Consider the following 17,553-nt stretch of genomic DNA (forward strand, 5'->3'; position numbering starts at 1 on the left):
GAAACTGCAGCTCAGCTGGTCAGTTCAGACCCTTCAATACTCAGCTCTGAACTCCACTGTTGCCCAAAGAGAACACACTTGAGAGGCTCAGGGCTTGTTGGTTACCCCAGTCTTCAGTCTATAACTGAGCAGAAAATAAACTTAAAAAAAAAGAAAAAAAAATGCCTCCAGTAAGATTCCCAAAAGGAAATCTCCCAAGTAAACACCCCTGTGAGGCACTTCTGAGTAGCTGCTGCTGAATGCAAAGTGACTGGCCACAGAGTGGGGGAATAGACCTCAACTCTTACTCAACTTTTTTTCTCCTGGTCATTTAAGGACATACTTGGGGAAGGAGTCCAAGTTGCCCTGGATTTCACCCCTGGCTCCCAGTGTGATGCTGTGTTTGGTGCAGCTGCATGACTCCCCACTGCTGTGAGGAGCTCCTGGGGATGCTGCAAGGGGCTGGATCTGCCTGCCATGCACCCTCAGGGGCAGCTTGGAGCTGAGCTCCACCAGAGAGGGGTTTTGGTGAAACCAAAAAAGCTCTTGCAAGGCAGATCTCCAGGAAGCCTCTCCTCCTGCAGGGAGCAGCAGGCACTGCACTTGGCAGGGTTAAATCTCACCAGGGACCAGGCAGTGCTGTGAGCTGTAACAGCTTCTAAGGATGTAGGTCCTCTGCCCCTGGAAAACCATGAGGATGAGCTCCTCTACAGGCCTTGAAATACAATTAACACCCATTTACTGGGTTTGATTTGAAAATCAGCCTGGGAAAACAATCAGAAACTCCAGAAGTTTGAGGACATTAAACTTTGCAGATTGGTGTTCATCAGTTCCAGGACAAGGAACAACTCTGAGCTGGAGCTGCTCTTGTACCTTGTCTGGGAATCTCTAGCTGGATTCAAATTGCAAATTAACTTTGAGGCCAAGTTCCTTTGTTTCCATTGTGCTGCTCTCTCCTAATCTGAGAGAGATTTGATGCTGTCCAGGCTCAGCTCCCAGCACTGCCAGCTCTGCAGTCCCAACCCTGCCTTGAGGACTTGCAGGTGCCTCTGAAGCACTGAAACACCCACGACCTTTTCCTCAAAAGCAGGGAATTGCCTTGTGCTATATAAAACTGAATGGAAATTAAACAATCACGTGGCAGAGGATTTACCTTTCCCTCCTTTGCCAAATGCTGGTCACAGTCAGGCACAGTCCCAGCTATTACCATTGCTGCAGAGGGAAATCCTGCCCTGCCCTCAGCTCTCCATGAGAAACAAACACCTCAAACAGACTCACACACCACTTCAAACACGGGTTTATGGCTGACCAGCCTGATTTAACTGTTAGGAGGCTGCAAAGAGAAGCATGAGGGGAAGGACAAACCTAGAGAGGGAATCACTGCTTTAGAGCATCCCCATGCTCTGCAACCTTTCCTCAGCTGCACTCCAGCATGGACACGGGGCTGAAGAGAAGATACCTTGAAAGTAGCCTACACTACAGTGTTTTAGGCTGTCCTTTCCCACTGGTTAATTATTAAAATACAAAAATACCATGTTTAAATATAGCACTGCAGCTCAGACTTAGTTGTAGCCTGAACACACAGTTCTGATTTGTTTTGGCTTAACCTGTATTTTTCCACTGAAGCACCAAGTGCCCATCTCTGGTTGTGCTGTGGGGTTGATTTGGGGTGGGGATTTTATGGTTTATTTATTTTGCAGCCACAGAAATAAAACCATAAAATGCTTCCACCCTCTAAATTAATACAGCCATATCTGTTATCCCTGATGCAGAGGGGCAGTGGCTCCACGTGGGACAGACAGGGAGCCCTCAAACCCCAGCAGGGAAGAAGAAACTCCTGCACAGCTGAAGTACTCTGGGAAAAGGAAAGGCTGCAAGGAGAAGAGAGTGTCCCTCATTAACCCCACAGCAGGAATGTGCCTGGAAGGAGCTGTGGAGCAGTTACCAGAATTGGAGCTCTTGGATTTATTTTCACATTTGCCTACATTTGGTGAGAGACACAAACGCCCCAAAAAAAGGAGCTGGGTGTGGCTGAGAGTCCAGCCAGGGCTGGGGCGAGCTCTTCCAGGCAGGCAGGGAACATAGCAACTGGCCAGTGCCTCCAAAACAGAGCCTGACTCAAAACAAACCATCCTGAGCACAGTTCTGCTAGCAGAGGAAGAGACATTTGTTTGGAGAAGGCCAGCAAGGCCAAGCCAGCCTCGTGGCATGCTGAGGTCTGTCCTGCTGCAGGACAGGAGGAGAGTCCTGCACAGTAATTCCCCACCTCACAGTGCTCATGGCAGCAGCAGCCAATGGCTCTTACATGGGCAGGATGTCTCCTCTTCTCTGACCCCACAGCTGTGCAGAGGGCAGTGACCCCCCTGTCCCCAAGCTCACACAGTGCCATGGCCATGCAGAGGCTCTGCTCCACAGCCAGCCCCATTCCACACCCTGCCCTGATGGATGCCATGGTGTCCATACTGATCTCTCCAGCCCAAAGCCACAGCTCAAGTCTGAAGCCAGTGAATCCATTGAGGCTGAGGGCCATTAAAGCAGCCCCAGTGCTTTTGTCCCAGGATAAAGAGCTTCACACAACACAGGGTAGGAGCCTCATTTGGGCAGCACCAGAGTGACCATCGCTTTGTCAGGGTGACACTCACCCAGTCTTGGAGGCACCTTGATGCTCCTGGAGCTTTCTGAAAGGGGCTTGATAAAACCTCACCTTACACTCACCACCAATGCAAATGCACAAGTTTGTTCTCAGTCTCTGCACGCAGCACCAGAGACTGCCAAGGACACAGCAAGGTCACCCTGACAGAACTAAAATCACAGAATCCTCAAACACTTTGGGTTGGAAGGGACCTTAAAGCTCATCCAGTCCCACTCACTGCCATGGGCAGGGACACCTTCCACTATCCCAGGGTGCTCCAAGCCCTGTCCAGCCTGGCCTTGGACACCTCCAGGGATGGGGCAGCCACAGCTGCTCTGGGCACTCTGTGCAAGGGCCTCTCTACCTTGTGTGGGTCAATGTCTTCTGCTTCCTCTGTGGCCCCTTCCCAGACTGGCAGCTTAAAAATCACCAGTGATTCCTGAGCACCAGAAGAGGACCTGCAGTGCACCTGCACAGGCCTCAGACTCTGGGCAGTGAAGTTACTCAAATAAAGGTCTGTAATTAAATAAAACCACACAGAACCAAGCACACACTCTCTGCCATATGGAGGGCATTAGTGCACTATAATGACACCCTGCAGCAGGAGTATAATTAAGAATATAGCAGGATTCCCATTATAAATCCTTATTACTGAGGGTTCATAACCTACTGTACAAACCTGCCTGGGGCTCAGGCTCAGCACACAAGAGCAGCTCCAGCAGCAGATTTCAGTCTCAAAAGCTACTTACAAAGTTGGGTGGAAAGGTTATCAGTCTTTTAAATTTCTGCAATTCCAGGAGAGCGTCAGGAGTTAAGACTTCATTATTTCCAAGCTTTAACAGCTGGGGGATGGGGCAGATTTGGTTTCAAATCATAATAAAAAAGAACCCCCAAACAAGCTGCTTCTACGGTTTCAAACCCCTCTGAGCACAAGAAACCCCCAGTGATGATGTGAGCAGCCCCATCACAGCCCAGCAGGTCAGCTCTAAACTCCAGGGGAGAACTATGGGCATGTGAGGTTGGCAGATGATGCTGGGGCAGCACAGAATCACTGACATTTCCATTCTGTACCAACACCACAGCAAACCTCACATCGCTGACTGATCCTGAACTCCTGAAGGAAGAAGGGAGGCTGCTCAGACTCAGCTGGGATATGTCCTGGAGCAGAAGAACAGCAGGATTGCAGCACCCACCAGCATGTCTGAAAGGGATGGAGCAAGAGTGGGATCTGGGATGATACCTGCTGACTCCTTAATACAGGTACAGATCTGCAAAATTTGGATTTGGGCCATGAATCTCATTTCTAGGTTGGTGACAGCCCATAAACCACTTCTGGTTCAGTTTATGATGCTCCAGCTTCTGTTCTCCCATTGCCATCCCATGGAGCACATGGCTCAAATTTCACTGCTCAATATATTCCATGTCTCCAAAAGACACCAGCCTGTATGAACTCAGCATAACAAACACCAGAGGCCTGGAAAACATAATGGTCCATTTATTAATTCAAAGCTAAACTGCACCAGGCAGTTGTTCACGGCACATTTGAGCACTGGTACCCAGAGCTGCTGTGCTCCATCCTCCCCCAGCAGCCTTCCACAGCATAGAGACTTGCTGAATTTATTTCAAATCATTCTGCAAGTGTTCACCAGTGATAAAGGCAAACACATTTTCTGGCTTAATATGGTCTCTGAGAAATTCATTTGGATGGGGACCAGGGCCTGTTGCTTCACGCCACTCTCCAGCCTCTGTTTTTGTACAAATCCCAAAGTTACAAATCCAAACACGTACCAAAAGGAACTCATGGTATAAACTTGAATTTCACAACAGTGTGGGATGGATCTGCAGCATCACAGCCCTCCAAATATCAATGTTGTTTTGACAAACAGTAAAATCCAACACTGACATGATAAAGAGAATGGCCAAATGTAGCAACACAACTGCCCACAGCAGGGGAGAGTTTTACAGTATTGTTTCCTGCAAATATCTATCATTTTGCTTTCAAATGCTACCTTTTTTAACTGCAGTCTTATATAGAAGCTTTTAGATTTCCAAAACCAGGTCGCTGGTTTCACTGGCCTCTGGTTTAAGTGGCAAACTGAGCTCTCTTTCCAGGTACTGATCTTTGACAGCTTATTTAACTGGACAAAGGCTGCTCTGAGTCACAATAAAAAAGGCAAACCCCCCAGAAAGGCTTGAATCAATTCACTGTCTTTCCATATTCCTGCATCCTAACACAAACCCCAAAGCAACATAAGGCTCTCAAGCAAGGCTGGCTCTGGCCTGTGGGACAGAGCAGTGAAGCTGCTCCAGGCTGGAGAGAGAGATTTAAAGACATTTTTTAAAATAAAAGCTTCAGAAGTGCTGGAAGATGCGACGTAAAGTGGAAGAGAACATAATGAAGGACTGGATTTAGTAAGGACACTGCGGCCGGACATTTCTGTTCCTGAAAAACAAAAATGTCCCCAAAATGCCAGTGCTCACAAGGCTGTTACATAACCTAAACAGCCCATCATTCTCACAAGAATCAAAAGCTCCTGATTCACAAATATTGAGTTCACACACTTGAGAAGCTCCAAGAAACACACACAGAGGTGGACGGAGTTGCTGCACTGGCAAATATCACCCCTCTTGTGTCCACCCCTGGCTGCTGGAACAAAGCATGCCTGGTCTTTACATTGGCCTTTCAGCACACAGGTTTTCCTGTCCAACCAGTAAATTGTCTTACACTGGCTTGGATTGGCTTAGTTCCACATTGGCTCAGGGTTCCAACAGGCTGGGACTTCGCAGCACATTTAAAAATGGTGGAAACACAAAAGCTTTCACTTCAAAAAGTTCATCAGGCTGGAGGAAATCTCACCACTGGGGGCAAAGAGAAGAGATTGGACATGAGGGATGATGTAAGAATTCCTGACCTTAGCACAGGAAAACCAGGAGGAAACATTGGGATCTGGAGACAATAGAATAATCAGCCCAATAATTAAGCTGATTAAGAGCCTGCTGGCCATGCTTGGTTAGCAGAATCAAAACCAAAAATACTGACCCTACTACTGCTCCTGCCCTAGACAAAAGTGAATTACAACCGCTTCAGGCAAAGGGGGAACTGGAATGTGAGCTGAGGGCAGGGGACACCCAGGAACAATTGAAGCCACCCTGCCTGGTCCCTCAGCCAAACCCAGGGCAAGCTGAGATTTGAACACCTGAACCAAGAGAATAAATGAAACATTTTGGGAGGCAGAGCTTTTACACACCATGCAATTTCACCAGGCACAAAAGCAGCAGCTCTTCCTGAGTAACAAGGGGAATATTTGCATTTTCTTTCAAGGGTGCTGGCTGGCAGCTCTGAATTTCAACTCCGGGGTGTTTCAAGGCAGTGGCAGATTTTGCATCAAAAGCTTTCCAGAAAGTTTGACATTTCAATGCAAATGTTGTTAATCCTCCACAGTGAGCCTGTAATTAAGACACTGATTCCACAGGGTACTGCAGCACCCAACAGTCCAGACAAGGTTTAAAGGCACCCACAATCTCCATCAAGTTCCTTCCCAGCTGCAAGCCTGAGGTGGAAGCACCACAGATGTGCCATCTGCTCCTGGCACCCATCCTTAGGGGACATCACCAGCCCCAAAACGGGTCAGGAACTGGTGAAACACCACATCCATGGTTACTGCAGATGCAAAGCATTCCTTTCACAGGAGACACGGAGCACCACTGCAGTTAGTCATCAGAGATGAATGTCCAGTGCCATAATTAGCTACAGAATATTCATTAGTTCTTCAACTAATTCACTTGGGAGAAAAAAAAAACCAAAACTGGTGGACTGTGCACCTTATTTTTTCTAAAAAATCTAAAGTGATGTGCATGTTTTATTCAGTTCCCTAAATTTTTTTGAAGGATGTTTAATCTCTTCCTAGGAGCACTTAGCTCAGAACACAGAACTACAACCTCATTTTGTGAGATGGGTACCAGAACCTCCAAAATTCAAATTCAGCATTGGAACAGATGACTTGACAGCAGGCAGCTGGAAGTGGAGGATGTCAGGAGCCAGGTCTGAGGCTAATTCCCAGCAGCCTTCCTTGTTCTTTGCCCTGATCATTTAACAGATCATTTTTCTTACCAGCACCTACCAGGCAGAAGAACAGCCCCAGACCTTGACTGCAGAATCCCTGCTCAGAGCCTGGAGCATGAACCAGGCTGAAGGGCAGGTCTGGAGCTGCTCCAGAGAGCAGGAAGCCAGAGCAGAAGCAGATTAATCTGCCTTGAAAAGGGGGCTGGGGGCCAGAGCCCCCCTCCCTCAGAGATGCAAATCCAGGTTGTTCTGTACCAAACCCCCTGAGAGCTGCTGCTGCTGCCCCACTCATCCCTGTCTGCTCAACACTCATGAGCCAATGATGAAAACCAAATCCATCACTTCAGCCCACAGACAGGTTTGGAAGGATTCAAATATTTATGCTGACTGAGAGCTGTATCCCCTCACACGCCCCCTTGCCCCTACTCTGCTTCCCACCAGAGCAGGACTGAGCGTTTCCACTCCTCACGCCCTGGGCAATACCTGGATGTTGGATGTGGGAGTTTTTCTGCCCTTGCTCACACAGAAGTCCCACCTGGCAGTGGCTGCAGGGGGTCAGGAGCAGAGGGGACATGGGCTGAACGGGCTCCTGGACAGCACAGAGCACAAAGCAACACTCTGGGCCAGCTCCTTGGCACAGGGGAGCTGCAACTGGGAACAGGGATGAGCTTTGCCAAGTGAATAATTCCTTCCCCATCCCACCCTTCTGGCAAAGCCAGCACCACCTTCCACTTCCAACAAAGGGCATTGGCAGCACTCGGCCAGGGCAAGGACGTGACCCTCTGCTCACAAGCAGCAGATTTTCTGTCCCCAGTCAGCCACCACAGCCCAGAGCAGGGTCAGCTCAGGCTCTGCTGCAGATCTCATCTGTCCAGGGACAGCACAGATCCCTCCCCAAGCCCCTGTGCCCTGCACAAACACACCTACAGCTGGCCAGGCCAGCAGGCAGAGTCCTCAGCTGGGAGAGCTGCACATGGATCACTTCCCTCAGTCACCTGCATCAAGGCCATTAAAATTAACAGAATAATATAAATCTGCCTTTGTTTCCCCTCAGCACAGAGGGAAAGCCAAACCACTGCTAACAGGGGTGGCTCAACAAGGTTTATATTGCCCTGGTAAATGCAGAGGCTGCAAGTTGCATCCAATTCTAAGCAGTTGCATTATCCCATCCAGGGAACTAATTTGACACACAACCACAGAATTACATTTATGTTTAAATCTCACTGATGCCATTATGACCAGTCAGACTTTTTTAAAAGTGAGACCTGCCCCACTGCAGACAGATGTGAATTTTTCACATTCTTTCTGTGATTTCCTCACCTAAACATGAGAGGAAGGAAAAGCAGATTCCTCTCCTGGGGCTTGTCCGGCTGCCTCAGGGGAAATGAGGGATTTGTTTACAGGCAGGAGGAAGCAGCTCTGAGGGTTCATCTGAGCAGAGGAAGCAGAGGCAGTGCAGGCAGCTCAGCACTTGACCTCTGCTACCAATGCACTCGTGCCAAAGGCTTCTGCCCTTTCAGTGTCTGCTGCAAACAGCTCAAATAAAAGCACAGGGAATTACCCAGCCCTTCCAAAGAACCTTCTGCTGCAGAGCCTTTCCCTAAGCCGTGGCACAACTGACCTGGGCAATTAACAGTGAAGCCTCTCCAGCCCAAGCAGCTGCAGAGGAAAATATCTATTTGGCAACCCTGAGACCCAGCAGGGAGTGAGGGGGAGGGAGAGAACGGACTGAGGGATGGATTCTCACGTTGCTTTTAGCATCTCTAAATACCTCCCCCTTCCCCAGATGATAATTTTCTCTCTGAGTTAGGGCTGGAGAGGCAGCTGAGCATCAGCCAGTGCAGGGGCACAACCCTCCCCCGGGCTTCCACGCCCGGCACACGCGGCTCCACACCCCCAGCACCACGCCAGGGCTTTCAGTTCCTTTTCAGAGGACAAAGAGTGGTTCATCCGAGCTTATCTCTTCTGCAGCCCCACTTCTCCCAGCACAGAATCATCCCCAAAGAATGTTTCAGTAATGCTGCGGTGCTGAATTTCAGAGGGACACTTAATCTTGCCCCAGTGGCTCTCCAGGACCAACTTTCTGAGCATGAAATATTTAACTGTCCGTGGGCGTCCGATATGATAATAAAGTGACTGCTAACCAGCCGCTGAAATGAGCGTGTGAGGAGGAGAGCAGGAGCTATCAAATACACAAACCAGCCTAACTGCTGCCTTCCTTCCATCCCCATGAACCCCTGGGCACTGCTCACACTCCCCAGCAGCAGGGACCCAGCAACACAACACTTCCAAGACATTGGAACAATCAACAGGGAAGAACTGGAAGGAGGAAATCAGGAGAAAGGTTGGTGAAGGGCATTGTTATCAAATCTTTCTCATTTTGGGGATGTGAAAACCTATCTGGCTTGCCTAAAAGAAACCAAGCCCTGTGTCACGGTTTGATGCTGGCACAATGCCAGTGCCCCCTGGGCATGTCTTGGAGGTTCCTTCAAGGGGATCGAAAATATTGTCATTATCATCACATATGATGAAGAGGAACAAGAATACAAAGCTTTGGTTGACACTGGTGCACAGTGCGCATTAATCCCAAAAAATCTCACTTCCTTTTTCAAACCAGGACACCCTGTATTTGAGCAAAAAACCTTGAAACTGCTTGCAATTCTGCTACTCCCCCACTCCAGTGAACTTTATCTTTTGGCATTTAACACCTTGCAGACTCCCAGGTGAGCACACGCCTGTTATTGCCTTGTGAGAGTGAGCGGAAGCAGCCAGCGGAACCCACCCAGGACCCCTGAGGGCAGCATGGCAGAGGGGAGCTCCTGCTGCACACTCATTCCTGGCACAGAGGCTCTTTAGCAAGCTCAGCCTTACCTCATCCCACTCTGAAGCAAAGGATGGGGACTTCTCCAGCCTCTTCTTGCCGGTGCTGCAGTTGGAGAGCGATTCGCTCCGGCTCCCCATGGCATCGTCCTCGGTCGGGGAGCAGGTCAGCAGGTCAGAGTCCGACTTGGACAAGCTGCGGCTGAGTTTGAGCTCGGCTTTGGGTTTGCTGCCCGGGTGGGCTCTGCCCACAGCTCTGTCCCCCTCTGGCTCAGCACACACGTGGGGCGTGACCAGGGCTGCGGGATCCGCCCGGCTGACGTGCTGCACCGTGGCGTACACCACGGTCTGCGTGGGGTCCGGGGAGCTGCTCCGGGCTGGTCCTGACGGGGCTAGCTCAGCATCCTCCAGCTGCATAGCAGCAGGGTGGCTCGTGCCTTCAGTGTCCCCCTTCTCCGAGGAGGAAGCGAGCCTGAAAGGGTCCTCGCTTATCTCACAGATTGGAGAAGAGCCGTGGAGCAACCCTGAGAACTGCTCTGGCACCTGGATGTCCTGGCTCTCAGCAGAGTCCTGGCTGCGGCCGCCGCTGCTCCTCCTGTGGTCTTCAAGGGGATGAAAGCAGAGAGGAGGGGGAAATTAAAAACGTGGAAGAAGCAGCAGCAAAATTCCAGCTCTCTCCCTCAGCAAGGGAGGGAGAGATCTAAAGAGAGAACAGTTCCGTATTGTTCCGTGTGCTCAACTTGTACCCAAAGTCATGGCATTTATGAAATTCCAAACACTGGCCCGATTTACGCAATCTGGCAGCTCTCCGTGTTTTTTATTCCTGTTAACACTAACTATCAGGCCTTGCTATATAAGGCCAAGAGAAGTGCTAACTATATCCTGCAGAGAGAGCAAGTGAGGTGGGAGCAGCAGAGACGGAGGCTCCTGGAACATCTGATCCCTCTCCACAAAGGCCAGAGCGTTATTTAGAACTGCTCACCCGGCTCTTGGCACGGGCTGCAGGGTGGGAAAACGCCTGGACTGCAATCGACCTGAGAGTTCCAAAATCCGCTCCCAAAAAAAACCCGCTGCTTCCCTCCCTAGTGGCTTCCGAGTTTAACCTCTCCTCCCTGCTCAGGGGAGAGAAATAAACAGTTTATGCAAGGAAAAAAGCTTGAGCAAAAAGTCTCTTTTGCAATGAACTGAGCACAGAGTGGTCAGAGCTGGTGGAGCACTGGCTGCCCCAGAAATGTGACACTGGTTCCCAGCTACTCCTGCCCCAGCAACCTTAATATCAGGTACCAGGGTCCTGCATAAACCATGAAGAATTGACTGATCCCAAGTGCTGGGTGCACAAACACACACACACAAACATGCACTCACCTTTGTCACAGCTGAACAAGCATTTCAACTGCAGAAGCAAAACTTTGTCAAGCCAACAAGTCTAACTTTGATTTCCTAGGATTCCTTCACCCTCTCAGCATTGCTTGTGAATTTTAACTGCTTCCATTTAGTGCTGAAGAAACTCTTCAGTCTGAGAACTAAAAATTGATGCTGCAAGGGAACAATACAGCGAAATGCTCTGATAATGAGGCTCTGAAGTGCAGGGAGGATGTTTGGATCTGAAGAGGAAATCACTTGCTTTGCAGACATCAGCTCTGGGAAGCCAAGGCAAAGGAACCCTCCTTTCCGTGAGCAAAACAGTGAGTTCTACTCCAACTAAAAGTAACCTGTTAGCAGCACAGAGAGCCCAACTCAGCTCCCAGCTTTCCTTTCTCTTTTCCTTTTTCCTTTCCAGCACCAAGCCTAACATGGGGATTTTCAAACACCAATACCCGTTGGGCTTTGTGGTCTGTCCTCATCAGAACTGGGCAGGAAAGTGCTGAATTAGTCATTTGCCTTTGTGTGGGGGTCTCAGGTACCCCGTGCCTGGTGAGGATGGTGAGTCCCTCTCACAGGCACAGGAAGGCCAGGAGCAGCCACAGCCCTCACTGGGATCAAGTGATGTGAGGGATTATCTCATCCTGGATCCTATGAGTTAGAGATTCCAGGACAGTGAAGTAGTTGTTGACTCTCTTGCACAGGCACATAAACCACCAGTTCTGTGACTGGAGCTGCCAAGGGGGAGGCAGGACCCAGTGCTGGCTGAGAGGCACCAGCAGCAGCACCCCAGATTACAAGGCCAGACTAAACCCAGTTACTTTGCATAAAGCTCTGAAGCTCCAGTGCTGGAGAGAAACCTCAGAGGACAAACCCCAGAGGAGCTCAGATGTGCTGCATTCACAGGACAGACTGGTACTAATGCAAACCCACAGAGAGGTGAGTAAGACAACAGTGATGGGACAGTCACAAACCTGTGGGGAAAGAAAAACCTCTGCAGTTTTTCTTCCCAACCTCTTCCCTTCCTTGGAAACCATTTCTTCCATGCCCAGCTGAACCTTTACTGACATTTCTGCTGCAGGCAGAGAGGCAGCTGGCCAAAGTTTGTGCCACGTGCTGTAACACTTGAGTCCAGCCAGAACAAAGTGCTCCAAATCCAGCTCCAGCACCTCACAAAAGGGCTCCTGTTGGACAGGAATCCCAGCCACCCACTCATCCGTGAGCTAAGAGGGACTCTGAAACACAGGGCAGCTGCCAGGAAAGGAAGGGATGGAGCGAGGGCAATAGCACTCGCTCAGAAATTGTGAGACACATCTTGAAGGAGACATTTCAGAGCCTGCCCTGAAAGCTGCAGACAGAAGAGCTAATGTAGGAAGTCATCTCAGTCTTTTTGACACTGAGGTGCACACAGCAGGAACATGCAGGGCTCTCCAGGCCTCTCCTTTCAGGGGATCTGAAAGAATCATCCTCCTCCAGTTTCATGTGAGTTACACTCAGAAAAGGTCCCTAGCACAGGGACTTCAGCCCAGCTTCCTTCATGGATTTCTCTCCCTTCACTGATTTTACCCCCCAGCACAGATCATTTGACAGATCCTGCCTTTTTCAGCCACAGCCTCATGCAGGTCTCATCCACAGAAGAGGCTGCTCCCAACCCTTGCTGGGATCAGGAGCCCTTCCTGGGTGCAGACTGTTTGCATCCCAGGGGGAATTCCAAGAAGAGCTTCCCTGCCAGCAGCCTGAGCACTCCAGATATGAAGCACTTCCCTAAACACTCCATGCTAAGCTGTAACCACCCTGCCTCCACTGGATTTCTTTCTCTCTATATCAACAGCAGGATTTGTCTCACAACCCTGGATTAGGAGAATGAAGCTGTTCCTGCAGCTGCTGCCTGCTCAAGCTCCCCAACCTTAAAATGAGTGAGGGCATACAGCAGCCTCTGATCTGCACGTGGAAAAGGCTGCCCACGTTACATCATGCCAGAATTTGTCAAGTGAGGAGCAGGCAAATCTCCCTCCTGTGAAACAGAAGGCCAGAGGAAGAAGGTGGCTTTGAGGGGTGCAAAAATATCCTTTACCCACAACAGGACTGAAATACAGGCCCATTCCACAGCCAGCTACCTCGTGTGGAGCCCAGCTGAGGATGGCACACTCCTGTGTTAACCTCACCAAGCTCAGTCATTCCAGGCAGAGTTTATCCACCTGAATTTGTGCACTTTTGTGCTCCCCTCTTCAGAAAGGGCAATGAGATGCTGCCCTGCTTAGAGAGATCATTAATGTGATTCTGCCCAACACCATGAGAGCAGGAGCAAAGGCTTGGGCCTGGGATGTGGGACAGAAGGCTGTCCTCTGTCCAAGGTAACACCATGTGAGGACACACAGGCTGTGGGTTTGTATTGTCCTTCATCTCAGAGCAAACCAAGAGCTGTCCCCAAACCTTTGCCTGCCATAACCAAGTGTCCCCACAAAACCCCCCCAGCAATATCCACCCTGCTATTTCAGCAGCCATATTCTGGTTCTCAGAAAAAAGTTTCTTTCAATCTCTCTGCAGCTTGTTCTGACTTTATTGCTGGCTCAGCTTCCAGCTCTCTGGTTAGCAGCACAGTCACACTGTGCTGGCTGAACCAGGATAACCACATAGAAAATCTCTAACAGGAGGAAGGGCAAAGTGGGGACTTCAAGCTGGACCTCCTATGGAAACAGCACAGAACAACCTCAAGTATCACTCTGTAGTAACTACCAGAAGGCACCAAGTCAGTCCTACCTGCAGCTTGTCACTGCTGACAACATCTGGGTGTGACTCCTGAGAAGCCAAACAGGTCAAAACTCAAATCTTTTCACCCTCCATTAGGTCTCTCTGGAGGCAGCGGGAGCTGAGAAGCCTCCTCCTGGTCACTCCACACACATTCCTCCTCTTTGCTTTATTTTCACACCCTGTCAGAGGGCCTGAGTGCCCTGACTTCAGGCATGTGACTGCACACCAAAGTGGATGGGAGAGCATTTGGCTTAAACCACTTCTGATACTCTGCCCAAAACATGAGGCCAACCTCTCCCAGTGCTCCAGCATGTGACAGCGAGCTGCTCTAACACACACAAAGGCCACCAAAGCCAGTGGATAATGCCACATTCATCTGCTGGCTGGACACAGGACAACTGGCAGCCAGAGGAACAAAGGCAGCTATCACAGATGAAAGGCACCATTAAACCCACATGCCTGAAATTCAGCCTTTCTGCTGCCCTGAAACGCCCCTTCAACAGCCACAAGAACCCAAGCCCTCCTCTCCTGACCAGAGGCTGCTCCAGAACTCATGCAGAAGGCCAGACCTTCAGTCTGAGAGCCAAGGAGCAGTTCAAAGCCATGCTCCAGCCTCTTCTGTGCCTTGGGATTCAGCTGCTGCCTTTGATGCTCCAGGACTCTTCTGACCCAGAGGTGGGAGAATTCTCCAACACCCCAAGTAAGGTTTTGGTCTCTCCCTCAACTCTTGCTTAATTCTGCCACTCCTTAAATTTATCTTCTCCCCCCACCATCAGCCACAGTGCTGACTGCATTTAAAGAATGGGAAAGACAGGGAAGATGAAAAACTCAATGGCATCCTTGGATTTCTCCCAGTGTAACAGTGGGAAGGGCTCCAAGCTTGTTACCAACACTTTCCACGGAGTGCAAACCATGAAGTCACAGCTTTGATCTTTCCAACTGTACATCAAAAGATGAGACTCTGCTCTGGATCCATAAAAGGATCCATAAAGATCTTCCTGCAACCTCTCCTGTCTTCAGGAGTTCAAGGGAAGAGATCTGCATCAAGAACAGGCAGCTGCCTTACTCTGAGGTTTTATTTTAAGCTGACACATAATTAGGACATACCTCCACTCTTACCAACCCAGCCTGGACAGTGCAGCCAGGGGAAGGAGTGGAGCAGCTGGGATAACCAGCAATAGCTGTTCACTGATGAAAGCCTGAAAGCCCTCAGTGGCTGTTGCCCAAGGACTGTTCCTGGCCCAGACTGAAAGCACCAACCTGAAAAGCTCTCAAAACCTGCCTCTGGCAGTGAGGGGCTTTGGCAAGTGCTGGTGGGAACACAATGACCTCTTGTGCCACCCTGGAGCAGCCAGGAGAGCAGCAGGAGTGAGCAATGAGAGCTATCATGCTGCAAGGAGGGGAAAAAAGCTGCAGGTCTGACAAAGCACTCAATGAGGCATCACCTCAAGTCCTTGTTGGCCCTGTCCATCCTCAGAGGCAGTGGGGTCCCAGCGTGAGAACCCAAACTAAATCCACCCAAATTCCTGCTCAGGACTTCTGAATAAAGCGGAAATCTTTTCCCTCTAAACAAATCTTTTGTTGTTATTGTTGAAGGAAAGCCAAAAAGCCAACAACAGCCAAACACAAGAGACAAGGTGTTCCCTGATGCTTTGTGAAGCTCAGAGGTCCTTCAGGGTGAGGAGAAACTGCCTCAATATCAACCTGTGTACCCCGTGCTCTCAGCCAGTTCTAGTCCCTGCTCTACACATTTTTGTTTTCCTCCTGTTAGTTTCCATCTCAAATTAGCTCTAGCACAGAGCAGGATGTTGATTTTACAGCAGGACAGCAGAAACCTGCAGCGCCAGCTGGATGGAGAACACGGCTCACTGGAACACTCGTGTTGCTCATCTTCCCTGGCAGAGGCACAGCCTCCAGCCTCTCACCCTCTGCCTTTGCTTGGCCAGGCATGAGATTTGGGCATTTCTGAGGTCACAGAGCAGATCCTTGCAATCTCTGAACTGTCCTACAGAGGAGCTGCCCTTCCTCTGTGTACACTCTGTACAGGAACGCTCAGCGCTCTCCTTCACGCAGAGATTACCAGGAAACACAACAATCACCCTCCAGCCCCCACCCAGCAGAGACTTTCATTGTTCCACTTGCCCTCTGCCCTCACATCTTCCTGAAGCACATGCAAGCAAACAGCTCTGCTTTTTGGATGGTCACTCACCTTTTGTTTTCCTGTCCAATGCAACCGGCTTTTTAGTTTCTGCTGTAAGCAACAGCTCGTAGGGGTGTTCCTCTTCCTCAGCTCCACTTCCCCTGCTCTTCCCCCGGGCAGCAGAGGCCTAATGAAGAACAGCACAATGTGGTGCTCTGTAAAGCAATGCTTTGTCCCAGCATAAACCCCACAGCCTCTATGCCAGGGGTTAAGCACAGAATTCACCGTGGAGCGTGAGCCAAAATGTAATACTCCCCTTTGGGCTTTTTTAACCCCCTCAAAAAAACCCCACCCAAACCCCTTTAATTTTTAGTATTTCAGGCTGCTGACAGCTTTCCAGCACTGACCAACTGAGCAAGGGCTGCAGACAGCCTGGAGGGAGAAAAGAGCTGAGAGCGTTATTCCTGTTCATCCCATCTCAGACTCGCTGGTGCTGTTGGAATTTGCACAGTCATTCACTTTTTAGCTGCCGGCCCTATTAGGACAGGGCTGAAAAGAACAAAAGCCCAAATACCTGCCGCCCTCTCAGGCATCTCAGATCTGCATTTCTGACCTCAGGATGTATGGTATATTCAGAGCTAAGGAGTCCTCAGGCAGCACTGTATGAACTCAGTTTAACTTCAGGATGTGCAGCAATGATTGTGCTCATTTAAATCCCCCAAAGCCTCTACTTAGAGCTGGTTTGTAACCCTGGCAGACTCTCCCTGAGCTGTTCTGGAAAGCCACCAGCCATGTGCAGGGATGAGGTTTTGGTGCAGGATCCAGACAAGTCGTGCTGCGCTCGCACGTGTTGGTCTGTATCAGTGCCAAGGATGATGGACCCTGGACACCCTCGTGTGCCATCCCAGTGCTGAAGGGACTAAACTGGCCACAGGGCACCCTGCCAGCACAGTCAGCTGCCTTCCAGCACCATCTCCTGGCCAGACCCTGGCAGATTGATGCAACCCTGTCCCAGGAGCTCAACATGACCAGGAATGCACCCTAAGAGGCTCCAAGAGAGCTGGGGAGGGGCATGGAGTGAGACAAAATTGTGAATGCCCTGGAAGTGTTCAAGGCCAGGTTGGATGGGGCTTGGAGTAACCTGATTGAGTGGAAGGTGCCCCAGCCCATGACAAGGGCTTGGGACTGGATGATCTTTAAGGTCCTTTCCAGCCCAAACCACTCTGTGACCCTACATGTGACTATCCCCAACCACAGTGGGACAAAGCCAAGGCAGAAAGCAAACAACCCCTACCTGCTGCCAGGACAGGGAACAGCAGGTCTGAACAAAATGTGCCCCCAGGGAGGGCTCCTACTGCTCAGACCCCTGGACCTGCCACAGCCTCACCAGCAGAGCACAGCTCCTGCTTCTCCCCAGAATGAAAGCACCAGAGCTGCTCCAAGGGCAAACTGCAACCCAGCCAGGAGCTCTGGAAGCTTAAAGAAGTCTTGGAGAGGCACCCAAGAGTCAGCAGCACAGAGGATTCTGACATCCATGTGCTGTTCTGCATGAACCCACCTGGCTTTTAATGTGACTTTCCCAACGGGAGGAAATGGGCCATGTCTGGCATGGGAAATATTTATTTATTCTACTTGCTTTGAGCAGGAGCTGCCAGTAGACCTGCTCTTTTCCAGGTGAAGGAGCTCATAATGAGCAAATTAGGGAAAAATTCTGACCAGATGGTGGCACAAAACCGTCAGACCAGAACAGCAGGTAAGAGGTTCTTGACAGAGATCTTGTAAAAATCCTGCCCAGCAGCAGCCTGT

General features: G+C 50.2%; 1 protein-coding gene across 2 annotated transcripts in view; it reads right to left on the minus strand.

Annotated features, from left to right (window-relative positions):
- Window positions 1–17,553, minus strand: part of ANKS1A (ankyrin repeat and sterile alpha motif domain containing 1A) — a 73,938-nt gene that overhangs the window by 26,499 nt on the left and 29,886 nt on the right. For both annotated transcript variants that reach the window (XM_066565042.1, XM_066565041.1), the window contains exons 10-11: window positions 15,817–15,934; window positions 9,546–10,096 (exon numbers count right to left, since the gene is read on the minus strand). In XM_066565042.1, coding sequence (XP_066421139.1) covers window positions 9,546–10,096; window positions 15,817–15,934 — 669 coding nt within the window. The remainder of the gene's footprint in view (window positions 1–9,545; window positions 10,097–15,816; window positions 15,935–17,553) is intronic.

This window comes from Molothrus aeneus, chromosome 24, assembly GCF_037042795.1.
Source record: "Molothrus aeneus isolate 106 chromosome 24, BPBGC_Maene_1.0, whole genome shotgun sequence".
NCBI lineage: Eukaryota > Metazoa > Chordata > Aves > Passeriformes > Icteridae > Molothrus > Molothrus aeneus.